At 40.8% G+C, this 19,718-nt stretch overlaps 1 protein-coding gene across 1 annotated transcript; it reads right to left on the bottom strand.

Annotated features, from left to right (window-relative positions):
- Positions 1–1,288: 1,288 nt before the first annotated feature.
- On the bottom strand, positions 1,289–13,296 carry kiss1ra (KISS1 receptor a). The gene is made up of 5 exons (XM_071540195.1): positions 13,050–13,296; positions 10,316–10,440; positions 3,796–3,931; positions 3,169–3,407; positions 1,289–2,192 (listed from the first exon to the last, which is right to left on the bottom strand). Exons 1-5 carry the CDS (start codon positions 13,294–13,296, stop codon positions 1,812–1,814), a joined length of 1,128 nt encoding a protein of 375 aa, XP_071396296.1. The 3' UTR covers positions 1,289–1,811.
- Positions 13,297–19,718: the final 6,422 nt, after the last annotated feature.

Genomic DNA, 19,718 nt, shown 5'->3' with positions numbered 1-19,718 from the left:
CCCTTTCTCACATTCAAAGGACAATTTGATGTTATTCAAATGAAGCCTTGATGACAGCAAGTCCTACAGTATCTACAATTCAAATGAGAATTGCATTAGCAGATTTTCTATGGGCCGTAATTGGAGTTCAGATTTTTAATGTCACTGTGTGGGATGCAGAGAAGGACAGTCTTTCTAGGCAGCAAGGGGAGGGGTTGCCAATTTTTCTAAAGATTCGTAAACGATGATAGTGTGTATTCCCAGCGCCAGACAGCTGCTCTCTGGGCAAGTGTTGCTTCTTAATGCCCCCCCACAGGGCGGACGCTGCAGCGGTGACCTCTGCCATTTGGAATTCAGTCAGTCTGACAAGATCATATAAGGGCGTTCATGTTTCTCAGTGAAGATGTGACAACTGATTCCAACCAACAACACCTGGATTTAACGGGTAAAGGTGTGTGTGTATGTGTGTGTGTGTGTGCGTGTTCATGTGTGTGCGTGCACAGTGTGAATGTGTCTACAGTCATGAGTGTTTGTGTATGCACACGTATAGAGGAAGGTGTGAATGTTTGTACGGGGAACACAAAAGAAAAGTAAACACTCTCTATGCCTCACCGGTCGTAACCCCTATTTCAGCCAGCACCCACACATCACATTTGGCAGCAGGGAAAAACACATTCAACTGGAGCGCAGCTTTGCCTGGGCAGATTCTCACCAAGCAGAAAAGAATATCTTTAACCCTATGTTCGCCTGAGCTGGCTGTTTCATCGCTGGTTAAACGCAGCAAAAAAATACAAATAAAAAATAAAAAAAAGTCTTGGTCCTGTGGGCATTTTCAGACACTTACAATACATGCAGAACTGGAACTGTCATGTCACCATCAACATCATGAGCCTATTCGTTTAAGACAGAGAACAGAAAGGGTTTTGCATTGCAAATTGCCATTGCGAGATATGGATAAAAACATCGGTTCACAGCGGAGAGTGTCTGCGCTCAGATTCTTCTCTTTCTCTCCACGGAGGAAACAGCAGCTGCTAAAGACCTGCTGTCTCTCCACAGCTTCCAGAAACAAACACAGCTGGCTCAGTTTTCTAAGGCGCATAGCATGTACCTGTAACATCCTGGGTTTGAACCTGGGGTGGGACATTTGTCGCATGTCACTCCGTCTTTCTCTCTCCCTATTTTTCTTGTCTATCTCTACGATAGACTGTCAAATAAAACAAAATAATAATAAATAAAACGTCCATTTTGAATATACTATATATATATTCAGTCATTTCCAAATAAGATTATTATATTTTCACATGTCTCAGCATATGTCTTCAGCTGTCCAAATGCCGCTCAACACACAGAGTAGTTTATACCAAAGCCACAGAGTTTATGAACCATAATCTTACAGGGATTAGGAGAGCTGCCTGAGAGCTTACAGGCAAAATTTCTTCTCTGTGTCGTCAGATCTCTGTGACTGTCTCTGTTATTTGGCTGTGGCCCTTGGCAGCACAATGGATAAAGTATTATGCCAACACTGTTCCTCTGGCTTTGGCAGTGCAACAGGTAAAGCACTGAGCCAACATCGTTAGTTACCATCCATATTGGAAATCTGTGTTTCTCCACTGTGTCATCAGTTAGTTCATTAACTGCATTCATTAATATGAATAAAAATGTGCCTGCCAAACACAGTGCATCCTTTTGAAAGCAGCAAGGACCCACCTTTCGAATCTTTCAGACAATGGATCCATAGTTGGTCTAGTTTATTTCTCATTGTTATGTTTGTTTCCTTCTTTTATTGCTCTGGATAGAAAAAACACCAGTCTTCCAATAGGCAATTGTCAAATTCAATTCACAGCATTGTTATTGTTGCCCTCCTCTGCAGCAACGAACTTGATCTCTGCGTTGGCGGTCCTCGAAGCCATGCTGCTGTCTCGGACCTTGTGCTTGAACAGGAAGGGGAAGGTCTTCTTGAAAGACTTTTGGAAGCTGGCTCCCATGAAACCGTAGACGATGGGGTTGACAGAGGAGTTGGCGTAGGACATGCAGTTGGCCCACGTCTTGATCTTGTAGGTGGCGTAGTTGGGCCGGTAGTTTGGATAGAAGGACTGGAAGAGGACAAAGAACTGGATGGGACCCCAGCAGACAGTGAAGAGGAGGACGATCACCACCACCATCTTGGAGACTTTGCTCCTGATGCTGATTGTTCTCTCAGACAACAGGTTGACCTGTGGAGGAGAGGAGAGGAGAGGAGAGGAGAGGAGAGTCTTATTTAGCACATTTCATACAACAATTTAAAGATGCTTTACAAAGATGTTTAAGACAGCCAATAACAGAAGCAAGATAACCAACATCATAAAGGGACAATGTAATGTTTAAGAAGTGCAGAAAGTATAAATATATGTGAAAAAGTATGGAGAAGGGAAGGGAAGAGAAGAAAATAGAAGAGAAGAGAAAGGAAGAGAAGAGAAGAGAAGAGAAGTCGTCAGTGCTGCCTTGCTCTTCCCTGCCGCTGTTCTCACCTGGACGCTGAATTACGACTGCTGCCCTCGTCTCACTGAATTTTCTAGCACTGCCCCCCCCCCCCCTCTGATCGCCGCATTCCACTTCTCATTCTTTTTGTTTCTCTCTGTTTTGCTTCTGTCATTATTGTTGTCCATGACTCTGTCAATGTTTTGCCCGGCACCTATTGCACGATAAGCCCTCCCGGGGGGGATCCCTATTTGCCTCAGCCCGCCCAAGGTTTCTTCCAAGTTTTCCTACCAAGGTTTTCTTGGGAGTTTTTCCTTGTGTGCATTTAGGGTCTAAGGCTGGGGTGCCGGGTAGGTTAGGCTATGTAGAATAGGTAGTTTGTTTTGTCTTGCTAAATCTGCTCTTGCCTACCTGTGTTTTTCTGTTTGCTATGTTTGTCTTACATAACTTTGTTCACCATTGATTGTGTTTAGTTAGACCTAGCTAGACACACTCTCTGTAAAGTCCTCTGAGACATGCTTGTGACAAAGGGCTATGCAAATAAACCTGACTTGACTCAAGAGAAGTGAAGAGAAGAGAAGAGAAGAGAAGAGAAGAGAAGAGAAAGTCCTAAAAAGTTCTTTCTTTCAAATTAGTTGGCAACTAGTAGTGAGAGTTTATGTCTAAAATCACTTCACATCACTACATCTGGTAAAGCAAAGCATAGCAAAACAACAGAAAGCTTGTCCGTACCTGGTAGTTGTTGTCTACAGGCTCCACAGTCGGCTGTCCCACCCTCTTCACCATCAGGGTGTAGCAGAAGGAGATGGTGAGGACGGGCAGCAGGTAGGCGGCTATGAATTGGTAGAGGATGAAGGCCCTCTCGTGGGTCTTGGAGGGAAACCTCTCCATGCAGTATTGCCTTGGGCCGTACCAGTAACCCTCCTCAATACGCTGGTACATGAAAATAGGAGTGGACAGGATGAAGGAGCCTAGGTAGGACAGTGACTCAGTTAGTTGAAGTTAGTTGTATGGGGAGTGTAAGTGATGATACAACCTATCCTACATTTGTTTTTTAAATATAAAAAATAATTTGGAATCACACACTAAAGTTATCAATGTCATATAGAATAGGTACAATTGCTTTTATTTTGAATGTCAGAGCAATCATCAGCACATTTATTTTATCATGCACCTCATATTTTTACTAATTTCATGTACAAGTTTGATACAGTGTTTCCCTATTAATTTATGGACAGATAATAATGCATATATTCTGCCATACTCTCAAATTAATGGAAAATTGAATGAATGAATAGACAAGTGAAAATCCAGCAATGCCAAGAAAATATTTTTTTTTATAAAACAAGCGTAACGGACCTATCCAGATGCAGATGCTGACGATCATGGCGACTCTGGGGGTGCGGTGGCGGAGCGACTTGAGAGGATAGACGGTGACGTAGCAGCGGTCTCCACTCATGGCGGTCAGAGTGATACAGGTGGCTTGCACCGTCACCTAGGAGGGACAGGGGAACATATTATGCTCACAGTCTTTTTCTATAAATCCGTACATCCAGAAAATTTTAAACAAGTAATCCATGAGATTCTTGTTTTGTGTTTTTTTTTAGTTTGGGAACATCTTTGATGCTAATAGCTCATTGTTGTGGTGTTTTTGCACTGCACTTCCCAGCGATCACTTGGTACTGTGGCGTCGTTTTCCTTTCTGTTGATGAAGTTTGAGTTTCTGTGGCGCTCTTTTCTTTGTCTGTTCAGCCATGGTGGCTATTGCTGCTCATGCTAATTACCCAGTTCTTTTTATTTTTATTTTGAACAAACATAAAACACATCACTCCCTGTGTGCCAGGGGATTTTTCCCAGGAAAGAGCTACCAGAGAACAGCAAATGTAAAAGCTTTCATCAACTGGGTTTAGGTTGACTCACCATTGTCTTATATCAGTAAATATACTTATATAGATGAAAATGTCACTGATTTTAAGTCTAAACATATGACCACAGGTTTGTGTTTGCAGTGCTACAAACTCAAAGCTTAATTCCCATAGTGGCTAAAATAATAGCCAAAAAATCTGTAAGTGTAATAAAATAAAATAATCAATACAGTAATTATGATAAAATAAAAGAATAAAAACATTTTTTTTTTAAACCAATAAAGCACCACAGTTTCTGCACCAGCCCAGAAAGTTATGTTCTGGCAGAATCCATCAGAACAACTGTTAGAGAACACTTTCACCCCTGATCTTCTAAATTTGCATGGGTGGCCTAATTGGGACACCACCTCTCTGGTGGTGAACTGTGCATCCAGCCTTAGAGGTATCCCGAGTTTCCATCCCTCATTAAAGAGCAAAGGAGAAACTCAAGCAGCCATTTGGTACTCAAGAGAAGCAGCCTTTATTTCCAATTATCTGAACAACATGTCTGTGGTTTTACTAATGAGCTCTTGTGCTTTTAATTGAAGCATGTGGGGAGAGAAAGAGTGAGAGAGAAAGAAAGAGATACAGAGGAATAGGAAGAAGGGGAGGAGAGGAGATGCTGTATTTGTGTTACGAATTTTTAATTAGCATAAGAGCATATAATTCAATTTCTTCTTTAATTAGGTTCAATGGTACTTGATTCAATTAAAACCAGAGGCATATTGGCAGAATGCTAAATTTCTGGAATTAAAATTAAAAGTCTAAATTTGTAGGTATATTTGCATAGTTTCTTGCAGGATTTTACTTATACAAGCCACTTTTTTCAGCTTACAATATCAATGTAAAGAAACATTTCACAAGTTACAACTTTACTGTCATTCCCTATGCTGTATCAATAGCTCAATTTATCAATTTCTGGGAATACAAAGTTTACATTTGCACTCATATAAAGAGTTCACCCCACTTCAGCCACTTATACAATGACTTCACCTGACAAGAGAAAAAATGTGTATTATTTTAGTCAATCTCAAGAGTTACAGATGGATGTATTTCTAAATAGTCATCACTCTCTCTACTGGACATGGAGGAGATAGAAAACAAGAACACAGTTTCGTCTCATCTTCTTCACAAAAGTGACTTTTTTTTCCCACTCAAATGCATGGACTTACAAGAGTCATGCTGTGGTATGTATAGCTATACTGGCGCATATTACTTTGAAAGCAGAGTGAGAAAGACGGGGTCAAAAGTTCTCTCCATGTTCTTTTCCAAATAGGATCCAATTTTCACTCTCTCCCCCTCTCTCTCTCTCCCCCTCTCCCTCTTATCTGTTACTATGAAGCCAGCACACCATTACCCTTCAGGGATTCAGAGCACCAGGCTGGTGTTTCAAAGGATATGATGAGAGAAATGGGGGGTTGGGGCGGTGGGTTATATTCAGGCCAGTGCACTGGTCTTTGGAAAAGTGGGTAGTGGATATACTGTGATATGAGCCCCCCATTTGTAGAACTGCCGCAGCACTCAGACTAAACTGTTTTGTTATCTTTATGTATAATGTCAATTCAAAGCAATGGGCTCACACTAAGAGAATATATTTGTATGATGATCTGAGCAGTGTGCTTTATATCAAAATGACCTCTATTTCTGCTCATTTCTTAGTGAGATGATTAGGAAAGACTGTGATACTTCAGTCAAATACTTCAGAAAAGATGGATCCTGTGTGGCACATTTTTTCTGTAAAGCCTGGGAAAATCAGCAGCGTATTTTATTTTGTACAATACCCAAGTTTGATTAGGAATATTTTTGTTATACAAATTGCAAACTTGCAGACTGAGATGGTAACTGTAAGCCGGAAGTGGCAATCCATGCATAATACAGTCAATTGAAGTAAGACTATACCAGTAAGAGTATAGTGGAGCATAATTGGAGAAAGAGATACTATATGTCATTTGCTTTTGTTTTGTTTTGTTTATGTATTTGAAAAGTGAGTATTTTAAAAGTACCTACATTTACAAACATTATTGATAGCACACGGTTAAAGCAAATTATGATATTTTTAAAGGACAAAAGTTCACTTTATAATAAGTATGATTTTTACTGGCCCCATCCCCATAGTAGCACTATGGGGAGTGCTAAATACAAAGTCAAATAAGCCTCAGATAAGCCTCATTCTGAAGCCCAAAAACAGAAATGACAAACCAGTATTATTATTACATTATTTTCCATTGTGGTATACAGTATGATCTCTTTAATATGTTTCTGTTGGATCTCTGCTCTGATTAGCTTGCTTACTCATCTCTGTTGGGTTGTGGGGTCCATGCTGCAATTCCTACTGGTCGCCAATAGAGGTCGATAAAGGTAATTGATTACTTAATGCACCTTTAAGTTCTTGGATGACAAAATAATACCATTTTGATATTTTGGAAATATGTAATTATGAACAGAATGGAAATAGATAGTGCCTAATAGAAGAAGATGGTATTATCCATATAATAATAATAACAATAATTTTAAAAAGCCTGGGGTGCAAAGAGATATACTCCCTTTTTTGGTTTCAAAGGAATTGTTAAAGACATTCAATGTACCTTTCCATTGAATCTGATGCAAGATAAAGCTAAAAGAAGAAGAAGAAGAAGAAGAAGAAGAAGAAGAAGAAGGAGGAGATGAAGCGGTGAGGGCAATGTAGTAGCCAAGCCATTTTGTCTGCTATACACTTTTCTCTTCAAAGTAAGCACTGAATAGTTTCAAAGGCAGACATTGGTGAAACATGAAGTGCAGCCTGCTTCTCATTCCAGACCATTGACAGAAAAAATAATTTCCACTGTGGAATTGTTCAAGGCCCAATGACCTTCTACCACTATTGAAAAAAATATAGTTTATCACATGTAGCTTTGAAGCAGATGAAGCAAATCTGTGACATTCACATTAAATATTCATTAAAAGAATATATATACATATATATATATATATATACATTCCTAATGGGCATTTTTATAACCAGTATGCCAGCTTTGCTTTTACTCTAGTTGGGACATACTGAGGTCTGATTAAACACCAACCACCATCAAAAAGCCTCTCTCTCTCTCTCTCTCTCTCTCTCTCTCTCTCTCTCTCTCTCTCTCTCTCTCTCTCTCTCTCTCTCTCTCAGCACCCATTAACTTCCAGGATTTCAAAACACATGTGATCCAAAGTATACACTGGAAAAGAAAACAGTTGTTATATACTAACTCTCTCCTGTCAAAAAAGTGCACAAGATGTAAGAGGTGTGAAAAGAAGCAGCAATCGCTCTCTTTGGGATTCATTTGTTGTAGATGGAAAGCCCTCCACACACCTGCATGTGTCTGCTGCCATGGTGAAAGGATAAAGAAACAGAGATAAGAGGAAAGACGAGGCTCCTCAATGAGAGCAGACTTTCAAAGGGGCACTTTGGGTAGGGATGATGAGTGCAGTGTGGGCTTGGCATTTTGGTTGGTTTGTGCGCTCACCATGGCTCTACTATTGATCTGCTGCTGGCCAGTGTCATCGCCCTGGTTATGGATTTGTGTTCCTTATGGTTTGATCACCTAGTGCTGAACAGTGCGTGCACTGTTGCCCGACCTGGCTTGTTCTGGCCGGGCTTATTGCATTCTCCGTGTCAGATTCAGGTCTTGTGTTTGGTTGACTTCCTCTGCCGATGATGTGGTTCGGTGTGTGGGCTGCCTGGTGGCTCTAGTTTCTGGTGTTTAGTCTCTGGCTCGTGGGAACAGTGTTTTCGGGGGTCTTCTGTTAGCACTGCGGTCACTTTGTATATGTCACATTATGATACCCTGTTGTATGAAATATGCTATAGAAATAGTTTGAAATTGAAACTTGAATTGAATTGAAACTTAGATAGGTAAGATAGGCATGGATCAGGCTTGTTTTTATTTAACTGTATGTGAAAATGAAAGTAGAAACTATCACTCATGGGACATCAAGTGAGTTTTCCCATCAAGTTATTTCTCCATATTCCTTTGAAAAATGTGCAAGAGAGTGAGAACAAATGGTGGTCATCTCTATCTTTTCATTCTAATCATAAAATAATCTAATTAATGTTCTCTCATGTACATTCAATGGCAAATGGAGGGTCCATCTTCACAGTAAGCTAGCGTTTTGAAACATAGGAGGGGTTGGGTGATAGAGGGCATATCCTCTTCTAAAAGGAAAGTGCAGAGAGAGAGAGAGAGAGAGAGAGACAGAGAAACAGACTTGCAAAGACTGGAGTCTCAGAATAGAAGAGAGGCATGATTGACAGACAATTGTCTTTTCCGTATTCAAAAGCAAAAGGTCCATTCAGAATCAACATTTTACCAAAGACATGTTCAAAGGGTGCTAGTCTTCATGTTCAAATTAATACGGTAAATCATATCTCCATGTTCAAAATTAAAAAAGCCTTTCAGCCTCTCTCCTGCCTGTGTTCTTGCTGCCTCACAGACTGACATCTTACTCTTTTATGCTGAAATTAGTCATGAACATTTAGTCATGACAGATTTAGTCAGAAATGTCTTTCTGACAGATCCTCCTTTCCTCCCCTCCGTCTACATAATGAATGAAGTACGTTTTTTTTCTCCAGTCTCCAAATAAAAACAATGGACTTCTTCCATCTCCAAAATTAATAAGTTATACTTTAATCATTCCCTATTCAGAAGGAAAATTAATTCATTTTTTTCCAGGGAAAGTGCCGGGCTAGGACAGCATCTCACTCGAAACCTGACAGGCTGCTTATTAACTGAACAGGAGTTCATGGCACTTTTCTAATTCTTTAAGGTGACATTTTAGACCCTCGGTGAGAGCAGAGCTTTCTCAACACTCAAATGGGATTCTCAAGCTACTTTGAACTAGGTGCCAGTTATCCATATTCTAGGAGTAGTCCACAGTTACTAGTAGAGTAATTACTGTAGAGTAATTACAGTGCAGCACGGAGGTATACCTCTTTAACATCTGTGGTTCGACTAACTGTCACTCACTATGTGTTCAAGGTAACTCCAATTTGCTTCCCTGTTTAAATAAGCTGATGTAGGCAGTGAGTTAAGGCTTTCGGCCATCTTCTCCCTGATGGTGCAGTTGTGCGTTGAGAAGGAAGGTATGTAGCAATTTAACAAACTTCTGAGGCTTTAAATTTACAAATTTACCCCTGTGTTTTACTCAGCCACCATGTTGCTATATATTAGGCTTGGTGCTGGTTAGCCGCTGGGTCTGATGGTGGCATACACATAAACATCTGATCAAAAGCTAAGTCGCTGCCACTTCTGAAGCTGCATCTTGAAATGTATTGTTCCTCTTAAATGGTTACTAGAGCCACTTTACACAATGGTCAATCAAGTGATTACTGTTGGCTAACTCTTTTGTTCCTTTTTAAAGTCTACAGTAGCTTTGCCATTCTTCTTCGCCTTTTTTTCTGTTGCTGCTTGGATCTCTTTGTGTTGTTTTGTGTTGCGATTTTTACACTGTTTGGCTTATCAAGAGGTTTTGTTTTTGATTGACTTTGATAAAAACAACTGTCACATGTGTATGACGCACCCTTCTATAGGCCTATTTGCATAGTCAGGTTTAAACTTCACCTTGTCACGTATAATGGCAATAAGTTCATATTAAAATCTTTTTGAGACAGTCCTTAACTGTAATTTTAAAAGAGCCAACTGCAACATTATTCAGTTGGTTTTACAGAGATTTATGATACACAGCTTAATTTATAAAATGTGTGCGTACATGTTTGTCTCTGTAGGTTTAGTTACAATTAGTGATTAAGGGACCTCTGACTCCCTGAATGTCAAGTGAGTTTAGTGCATTATAGTAAATTAGGGTAATTCTTTTGCAGTACCTGTTGTGGAAAGCCAACAAAATAACGCTTATGCATATAAAAGCACATTTCTGAGCTGAGAAAACACTGAATCATGACTGTTAGTGATAAGATTTAGAAATAAAACATTTTGCATGAATCAGGGTCAGGCTTTTACCTGCTGTAGAAAGGCAACAAATTTGCACATGAAGTCTCCAAAGATCCATCCAGGCAGAGGATAGAGGGTAGCGGTGAAGGGGACGCAGCACACCAAGAAGATGATGTCAGTGGCAGCCAGGTTTGCTGCATAGGGAGAAAATAACTCATAATGTCTAGTGTTTTCCAGAGACTGCACCCAAAGTTGTGTCGGGAAATAGAGTCTCTAATGATTCTGGAGAAAAAGCCATTGTTTTTTGACTGGAACATTCTGTAGGATACATCCCCAGCTCATGAAAACAGGGAAGATTGTGTTAGATGAGGCACCGGATGAGTCAAAAAAAAAACAAGTAATCATGTATGTTTTATCAGTGAGAAAATTGAAATAGAAAATAGAAATCCCCAGGACAGAAGTTTGATGCCACCATCCCTCTCAGTGGCTGATAGTGGATATAACCTTACCCTGAAAAAGAGGTGAGTATACTTTTTGCATTATTACACTTGTGTTTATGTGTAGATTTGACGACATCACTATCCTAAAGTTATACTCCCAGATTGGCATGCTGAATACACCTGTATCTATACTACTTCCAGGTAGAGCATGTTAATTTCAACAACCAGCGATCCAGACTGAAACTTTGCTGCTAATGTGCCTGTAGTATCACCTTTGCATTTTATATCAAGGGTTCAGACCCCCAGTTAGACCTACATTAGGCCACGGACCATCGTTTTATTTTATAGATTTGGTTGTTGTTGATTTTGTATTGAATTGTACACTATACGTGTCTACATTTTGCATGGAGAAATAGTACTAGTGAGAATGAAACCTATGATTATTCACTATCATATATTATCTAATTTGGAACATTTCTAGTGAATTAAACAGTAAAATTAAGCAATTTCTCATTTTGCTTGGTGGGTCCCTGGACCCCACTTTGAGAATTGTGATGAAATTATTTAATTGCTGTTCAGTATTGCCTTGGTCTTGTCACTATCAGTAGTTAATACAAGTAGACACACATATATTAAATGCTTCATTTGATTCCATATTCCCAATCTGTTATTGCAGACACATACACATCCTCGTATGAATGCACATGAAAACACAAATTCAGGTTCAAACAGTGTTTAGCACCACAGAGCGGATGTAGTGATAACACTGGCTGCCTGATCCTCACCAGCTCAGTTTGGGTTTCCTGTTTCTCTCCATCTGTGATGCTGATATAACAACCAGCTGATCTAATCATGTTGAAATAGCTGGATCTTCATGTTGAAGTGGTGGCAGATGGTGGGGGCACTAATCTAATGTTGCTGAATATTAAATCGGCTCAAAGTGGTGGCCTTGGGATATATTGTTATACCATGTAAAAATTAATGTCACATACACCTGCGCACATGGTTTCCATATCAAATGTGTAAAGACTCCCTTCCCCCCATCTCTCTCTTGTACACACATGCAAACACACACACACACACACACACACACACACACACCTATTAGCAACAAGCTGTTGTTCATATCATGTTCATAGCTGTTGTTCATACTGTCCAGCAGTCAATCTATCAGCTCTATGTGGGATTCGACTGATGTGACACGTGACGTTGCAGCTCTGTCAGACATAATTTAGATGACCGACTAAAATCAATTGCCTTGGTTCAAAGTCAGTGTTCACTGAATACTAGACAAGAGATGATGCAGGGGCGTGATTGATGGGCTCCATTGATTTTTTGTTTGGTTGATATACCAGCGATCAATCCCGTTCCCCAGGTAAATCTGCGTCATCCATCATGCCAAGTTGAGCGTTTTTGTGATGAAACTAAAAATGGAGACAAATGCCACAAATAAAGTGGCAATGATTTATTTTTACAGGAGTTTAAAATATCGCTATTATTGTTAATTCACATTAATATAAGGCTTTAACAATTCACATTTATTACACATCCGCAACAAAGTCGGTGAATAATTAATTCAGTGTTTGAAAAAGAAACATGAAAAGCCATTGATTTAATTTATAATGATAAGTGATAGCCAACTGGTAATATAGCTGTTCAAGTGTCTAGCAATGGAAATCACTCACACCGCAAGTACTTTCACTTTCTCAGTTAGTCATTTTAGATTGTATAGGTACAGCAGGGGTTCCCACACTTTTTCAAGGACCCTCAATATATGTGTTAAACCACAGACTCCCATTTGATAAGATTTTGTCCAAAGGAACCCCATCTGAGAAGATGTTTGTAGTCAGTTGTTATTCAATATAACTGTCAGTACTTTAGGTGGGAACAGTGAATCCTATAATCAAAATGGACATTCTTATACATACACATTGTTCTAACACCTAGTGAGTGCAGTAATAGTAAAATTACTTTGGGGAACCCCGGAGACCCCCTAAAGGACCCCTGGAGGTCCCTGGAACCCACCATTTGTACACAGTGGAGAGTGGCAGGTTAGATGAGAGTTGGTGACATGCAACAAAGGACTATGAGCCAGATTTGAACCCGTGACACTGCAGTACATGATATGCACCTTGGCCCACTGACCCCCCAGGATGCCCAATATTGAATTTTTGAGTATATTGTTGTCAATTTGTATGTATGTATATATGTTTTTGTTCTGTTTGTCTCTTTCACAAAAGATGGTATAGCTTTTTCATGCACCATCTGCAAAATCACAACCCAAACAATGAGACTATTACAAAAGAAAGCCATCAAATATACAAACACATACACTGTACACATAACTTTTCACTCTTGCTCACCTATGTAGAAGTTGGTTGCGGTCCTCATCTGCCTGTGTTTGGAAATGACATAGATGACCAGAGAGTTGCCCACCAGTCCGACCAGCATGATGAGGGAGAAGAAGAGGGGGACCAGCCAGGCGTCGGTGAGGAAGGGGTGCTGCTCTCCTTCCTCCTCGTCCCCGTCTCTGTCCAGAGAGGAGTTCAGGTTGGAGCCGTTGATCCAGAGCGGCTCAGTGGAGTTCCAGAGATCCTCGGAGGAGAACATTGTGAGAGGACAGAGGGATGAACAAGAGCAAGGTGGAAGAAAGAGGGAAGAGGAGAGAGAGTTGTGAAAGCAGGAGGTATAGAGGAAGAGTGAGGTGAGTAGGAGAGAGAAAGAGTGTGTGTGTGTGTGTGTGTGTGTGTGTGTGTGTGTGTGTGTGTGTGTGTGTGTGTGTGTGTGTGTGTGCGCAGACTTTAGTCGTTTAGCCACTGAGTCAAGTTCCAGCTCTCAGATGAGAACATTGTGAACAGGATGGCGAAAGAGATGGAGAGTTGAAGACAGAAAAAGAAAAGAGAAAGATGTCCAAAATGAAAGATGTCGAAGGAATGAAGAGAGAAGGATGTATGGAAGAGGAACAGAGGAAGCAAATGTAGGAAGAGTGAACAGGTGCAGGTTAGGAGGAGCTGAGACAGATGGAGAGTAGTGTGTGACTGAGAAACGGTATCTAGGACGGGACAGACGGGAATGCACGGTATGAAAGAGGGGAAAAAACAGTGGGACATAAAAGGGAAAAGTTGAATGAAGAGAAGCAAGATGAATGAAGAGAAGCAGAGGGATGGAGGGATGCAGGAGACAGAGGGAAAAGAGGACAGACGATGCAGATGAGATGGATAGAAAGTAAGAAAGACTCCTCAGGTTTTTCGTTCCGACAGAGGAGAGGTATTATTCCAGGAACTTGACGTAAAAAGAGCAAGGGAGACTGGAGGAGAGAATTGAGAACAGTTCATATGAAGAAGATACAGAAGAACAGAAAGCAAAGGAGAGAACAGAAAGTGGATCTCATCTTCTCCTCAGTTTTGCATGACAGCTGCCCCTCTTTGTTGCCAAACACGTTGTCTCTCAGAGCTTTAAACCATGCTGTCTTTCTGATTTGAAAGGCAAGCCTCCAGGCAGCGCTGGGGATTTGTTCACAAGGAGAAGAATGTTCGAGGTGCAGATATTACTCTTCTACCAGTCTCTGCCTTCCAAAGGTAAACAATCCTTTGTATTTGCAGCTTCTTTTTCTTTTTTTCGCGTTCACCCCTCTCTTTCTTTCCCTGTCGTTCTTCTTCTTGTCCAGCGTTAGACTCACACCATTTCTCAGAAGTCTGCCAGTCAGTGTCTTGACCTTCAGTCTGGGCTTCCCTTTTGAAAAAAATCAGAGTAGCTTGTTTCAAAGCTGTTAGCTGAAGCAGGCTTGAACTGGAGTGTGTATTTGATCTTTAACCTTGACAAAAGTACTCACGGGAAAATGCTCGGGACTCAAAATAACTCAAGCGTCATCCATTCTTCATTCTCCAAGCGCAGTTGAATATTGTAATGTATTTTTCAGCCGGAACGGGCTTGACTTTACTCGAGACGAGAGTAGAGCGACGGAGATGCTGACGGCTTTATAGAGGAGCAAGGACACACGCGCAGTGGGGAGAGGAGAAACACACACACATACACGCGCACACACAGTCTGAATGCACGTGGGCTACTGCATGATTCTGGGATAAATAGCTGATGTCAGAGTCTCCTAGCAACATTATCAATCCACATTTTTTCAACAAAACACACAAACACACACACCGCTGTCTTTCTCTCTCTCTGTCTCTAGTTCTGCAGTTTTTTTTTCTCATCTTATTAACACAGATGACATACCTTTACACAGCAAGACTATGGATGGGAAATAGTAGCAGTATTATTTCCAGCCTCAACCTGAAACCTGGAAAGATTCTTGAGGAATTTAGTGAAATAAAAGTACATTTCCCAAAATCCCATATATTCATACACATATAGCCCACATATAGAGAGAATCCTGTATATCAGTTCATATTATACAAGGAAATATGACAGTGGTTTCCATCATGATGCAAGAAAGGTGCAAAAGGAAGACTGCGTCCAAAACACAAAATTGATGCAACATGAGATGAAACTCATGCAATGTTCAATTTACTATACATTCTCTGTTCTGCATTGACCTTACTGTGAAGTCCCCAGAACATTAGATATTTTGGTTACTGTACTGAAATCAGATTGACTCTTTACATGAAGATTTTTGCACATTGAAAGTCTGTTGTCAAAATTTGTCCAAACCAGAATTGCTGTCCTTCAGAAAGTAGGATGATTTGTTATAATTTTGTGCTAATAATCATTTTATATCAGTAGGTGTCACTTTTATCAAATGGTAGATGCCTTATTTTGGAACAAAACTCGTATACACTCTAGCTGTGGCATGGCTTTGTTAAATGTTTCTGATCTTTTCTATCTGGTACAGTTTCAAACAAAACAAACGACTTGTACATGGCAACCTGTATTCATAAAAACAAAAGCAATCATTTAGTCAGAGAGCTAGCTACTTTCTGGAAAATGAGAGCAGACAACCATGGGTGAAGTGGTGCCTCTTTTAAGATCAAGTGGGTGTTTTGTGTACTGTTGCACAGTTTAACTCTGATAGATGAGGTTGCATTCTCCTGTGAATAAAGGCTTGCATTTTCCTCTTCCTGATTAAAACAAACAGTCAATATGTGTGTGTTTTTTTTTAGCAATGTGACTGATGTCTCCATTGATAAGTGTGTAAAACATTTTATTTGTAACAGAAGACTTTTTTTAAGAGTAAGAAAGGAAAAAGAAAAAATAGAACAGGCATTTACAGATGACACAGCATTTGTTGTCAGATGTAAGGTGGGTGTTTTCAGGAAAGCTGTGCAAGTTATTTCCAATGATGGATGAGGATGCTGTTCTCCTATGAGAAACCACTGGTACATTTTTACCTGTGATAAAAAATACATCCATCACTTTCATTGTGAAAACTGACATCAAACTTTTTATCACTTTCAGTGACACCAATGTCAAACCTTTCTAAAATTTTCTATGTAACAGAACAGTAGCTACTGTATTATAGAAGTACCCATTATGCGTCTAATGTGCATTAGTACTGGAGCCACCAATGTTTTTTATTTTATTTTATTTTTGATTCTTTTTTGGCATTTATTACACAGTTCAAAGTGGAGAGAGACTGAGAGACTGCAGCTGGCCACAAAAGAGTGCTAAAAGGTAGCATCAAAACTACGAGAAAGCCATGGATTATTTACATCTTTTTGCAATCAATGTGTTGAAAAAGGGTTTTGCTTGAAAATGCTTTTGGGGTTGATTTTTCATTCAGAGCATTCATTGGCCCTATAGGACTGTATTGGAGAGCAAGTAAGCACGTAAGTAGCTCTATAGTGAAGCAATTGGCCAGATGCAAGATGGGAAAAAGTATCGAGCTATACTTTTAAAGAATGACTTTACATTCACATCTGAAAAACTATTTTCATCAGATAAATCATACTCTAGCTATTTACAATAATCCGGATAAACTTCCAACCCAGGCATGAGAAACTTGAATAAGATTCATGGAATATACTGATAACAGCAGGGTTACTGAAACGTGTAACGCAGCTGTTATCTGTAATCCAGGGAGTGTCCAATCTTTTATCTGAGAGGCAGCACCACAAAACATTTTCCTGTGAAGTAAGTTTTATATTTTTAAAGGCAACAACTATTTCTTTTGTGGATAACAGAGAGGAAAAAAATAAGCATCACACACAAAGAGCTGATAATAATATTGTTGGCTGACAGTGCCTGCGAAGCGCTCCAACTGAACGTGCAAACAGACTCATGTTTATTTTCTTGTATTGTATTCTCGTATTCTGTCCCTGTACCAGACTGAATCACTGCCAGTGTATTTTGTTTGGATTCTCCAGCCTCCCTGAGCTGTCCACTGCATTTATAGGATAGGTGCTGTCGAAGAAAGCTCAGATTTCACTCTGTTTGGCTTTGCTGTGTGAAGTATCTTTTATTCTTGGCCAAGAGGTCGAGGTTATACTCATAGCCAGTACTTTTCCATTCCTCTGCAATCCCGCTTCACAGGTATAACTCTCTCCTCTGATCTCCTAAGTCATCAGGAGCATCAGCACTGCCAACCGGGTGGCTTTAGAGAGCAAAGCAGAGCAAAACATATGAATATCATGCACAATACATATAGAGGAATTCAAATAAAAACGATTGAGATTATCGCTTGCAATATCTCAAAGAGCCAAAACCTCCTAGAGAGCTAGACAATCTACTCCACAGTTCATTTGTATTATCATGTAGTGTGTTAACATTTCCTATGTGATTCATGAACATCTTTAGCAGTGTTGGGGATGAAAGTGCAACACTCTTTATAGTTACTTTCTTGTTGGACAACCAAATAATAGCAACAGTACAAAGTGCAACCTTTTCTGTGGCCATTTTATCTACCACACTAATCACAAAGGGTACAAGGGATCATAGCCTATGATCCCCATCCCTTGTACCCTATCTGATCCACATAAAGACCTATGATTCATATATTTATGGAGCATAGGATCACCCAACAATTAGATCTGTTTGCAGCATTGGCAGAGTCATGAGTTACAAGGAGGAAGGTGTTCTTCCCTGGAACAAGGCTTCATTGCTGTCTTCTGGAGGTTAAGTCAGTGTAAGTATCACAGGGAGAGGCAACTAGCATGTCACCCCCTAATGATGTGAATGGAGAAGTGGATGTGTTTTCAGCATGTGCAGACCTCCTGGGCTTCTACTTCGGTGTCTCTACTCTGGGCCTGCGGTGGTTCTGGTGGCACAGAGCCTGCTTTATCTGGCAGAGTATCTCCAGTCTGCAGTGTAGTCGATCCCGGTGGCCAGAAGGACGAGCATCCATCGGCGCCTGGGCTTGCTGGGGTCCATCATCCGTCAGGGCGGGACCTTCTGGCAGTGGGAGGTATGGGTCCAAGAAGGTCGTCCTTGGCACTGGCCTTTCCATCGTGGTTTCTTTTCTTGAACTGCTTTAAGCTGAGAATGAACAGACTTAACATTTCTCGTTAGAGTATGGCAGAATTCCATCATAGTGTCATCCATCATGTGGATGTCCATTTGTGCCATGTGCAATGGTGGGGACACAGGCATTGGTCTCCCCATTAATAATTAATGTGGGCTGAGGTCAGTTTTCCTGTTTAGCATAGATCTCAGACTGATTGAGTGATTGGGAGCGCCTCTGGCCAGTTTCATTGCAAAGTTTGGCCAGTTTATTTTTCCAGATGCCATTTTGGCATTCCACTGCCCCTGCTGACTGAGGGTGGTACGGGCAGTGGAAGTTTTGTTTGATTTACAAGGCATCACTTGTCCTGTCGAGTGGGTTCCCCTCCCACTATTGATGCTTCCGGGGATACCACATCTACAAACAACCTCTTTCAAAAGTATTTTCACAACAGCATCTGCTTTTCTGCATGGGAAGTCTTCAGCCCATTTGGTGAACACATCAGAAAAAAAAAGGGTTTTGCACATAAAAATATACAGTGCAGGGGAGCAAAAAACTATACAAATGTTTCAGACAAAAGCATTCTTCTGTGTGTGTACAGAAAGAACCCAGGTTATTTATAAAGGTACATCACAGGTGCATTACATTGAAAAATGGGTCAATTGAATCCAATGAGAGCAATACCCAGGTGGGGCTCCAACACTGACACAGCCACATACAAAGACAGAGCTTCAATACAATTACAGGGAAGAAACAAAGCCCTGATAGTGGTTTTATATGTACCTCAAGCTTACATTGACATGTCAACAATCACAAGCACCAATGTTGAATGACCACTGAACTCATCCCCCCTTTGCTATTCTGTGGGACATGCGAGCAAAATAGAGAAAAAGACGCCACTGGGCAGCCATCCGATGAATGCCAGACATCAGGATGCAGCACTCGTCTTTTACCCAAGAGTCTCTCTCTCTGACATCAACAGCCTCCTGCAAGAGAGCCACATCATTAAGCAAAGGGAGGGTTCTCAGAGTGCATGAGGGGACACAAGAGGACCATGGGAGCAGGGGAAGCGACCACAGCGTTAGCAGCAGTGCGCCAAGGCATTCCCCCTAGTGGCATCGTTGGTGAGGGATTGATGAGCTGCACATTTAATGATAGCCGATTGACAAGGCAAATGAATGGCTTTCAGAAAATCGTCGATTAGATAGCCATGTCTAATGCCAAAAGTTACAGTGCCAAAATCGTGAGCAGCTCCAATTATGTGGAATGTGAGCCAGTGTAAATATTAACAGTTCAGCAACCTTCCAACTCCTAGCAAACTAGGAGTTGGAAGGGTTGACACATGAAATTGGTCACAAACAGCACAGCCCACTTGAGGGTTGCCCTGTTAATCTCTGGAGCTGAATCACCAGTGCACAGTATGTTCTGGATTGTACAGAGGGACATCAGTGAGATGTGGGCGGGGCCTAGAAGTGTGCTCAACAACAATAGCACAATCAGGTTGTTCACCATCATCAGCAGTGGGCAGGACAGGAGGGAAGCAGGGTTCAACACTGCTCACCTAGTAATGGTGAAGTTAGGGGCAGATAATAAGGTCAGCTAATATTTAGTAAGGCGGTTTGTAGACACATGCTGGGTTTTG

The sequence above is a fragment of the Centroberyx affinis genome, unplaced genomic scaffold (assembly GCF_046629955.1).
Source record: "Centroberyx affinis isolate AG114_WGS23_722 - 3 ecotype Tasmania unplaced genomic scaffold, CSIRO-AGI_Caff_v1 ptg003573l_1, whole genome shotgun sequence".
NCBI lineage: Eukaryota > Metazoa > Chordata > Actinopteri > Beryciformes > Berycidae > Centroberyx > Centroberyx affinis.
This window is presented reverse-complemented; position numbering and strand designations above follow the sequence as displayed.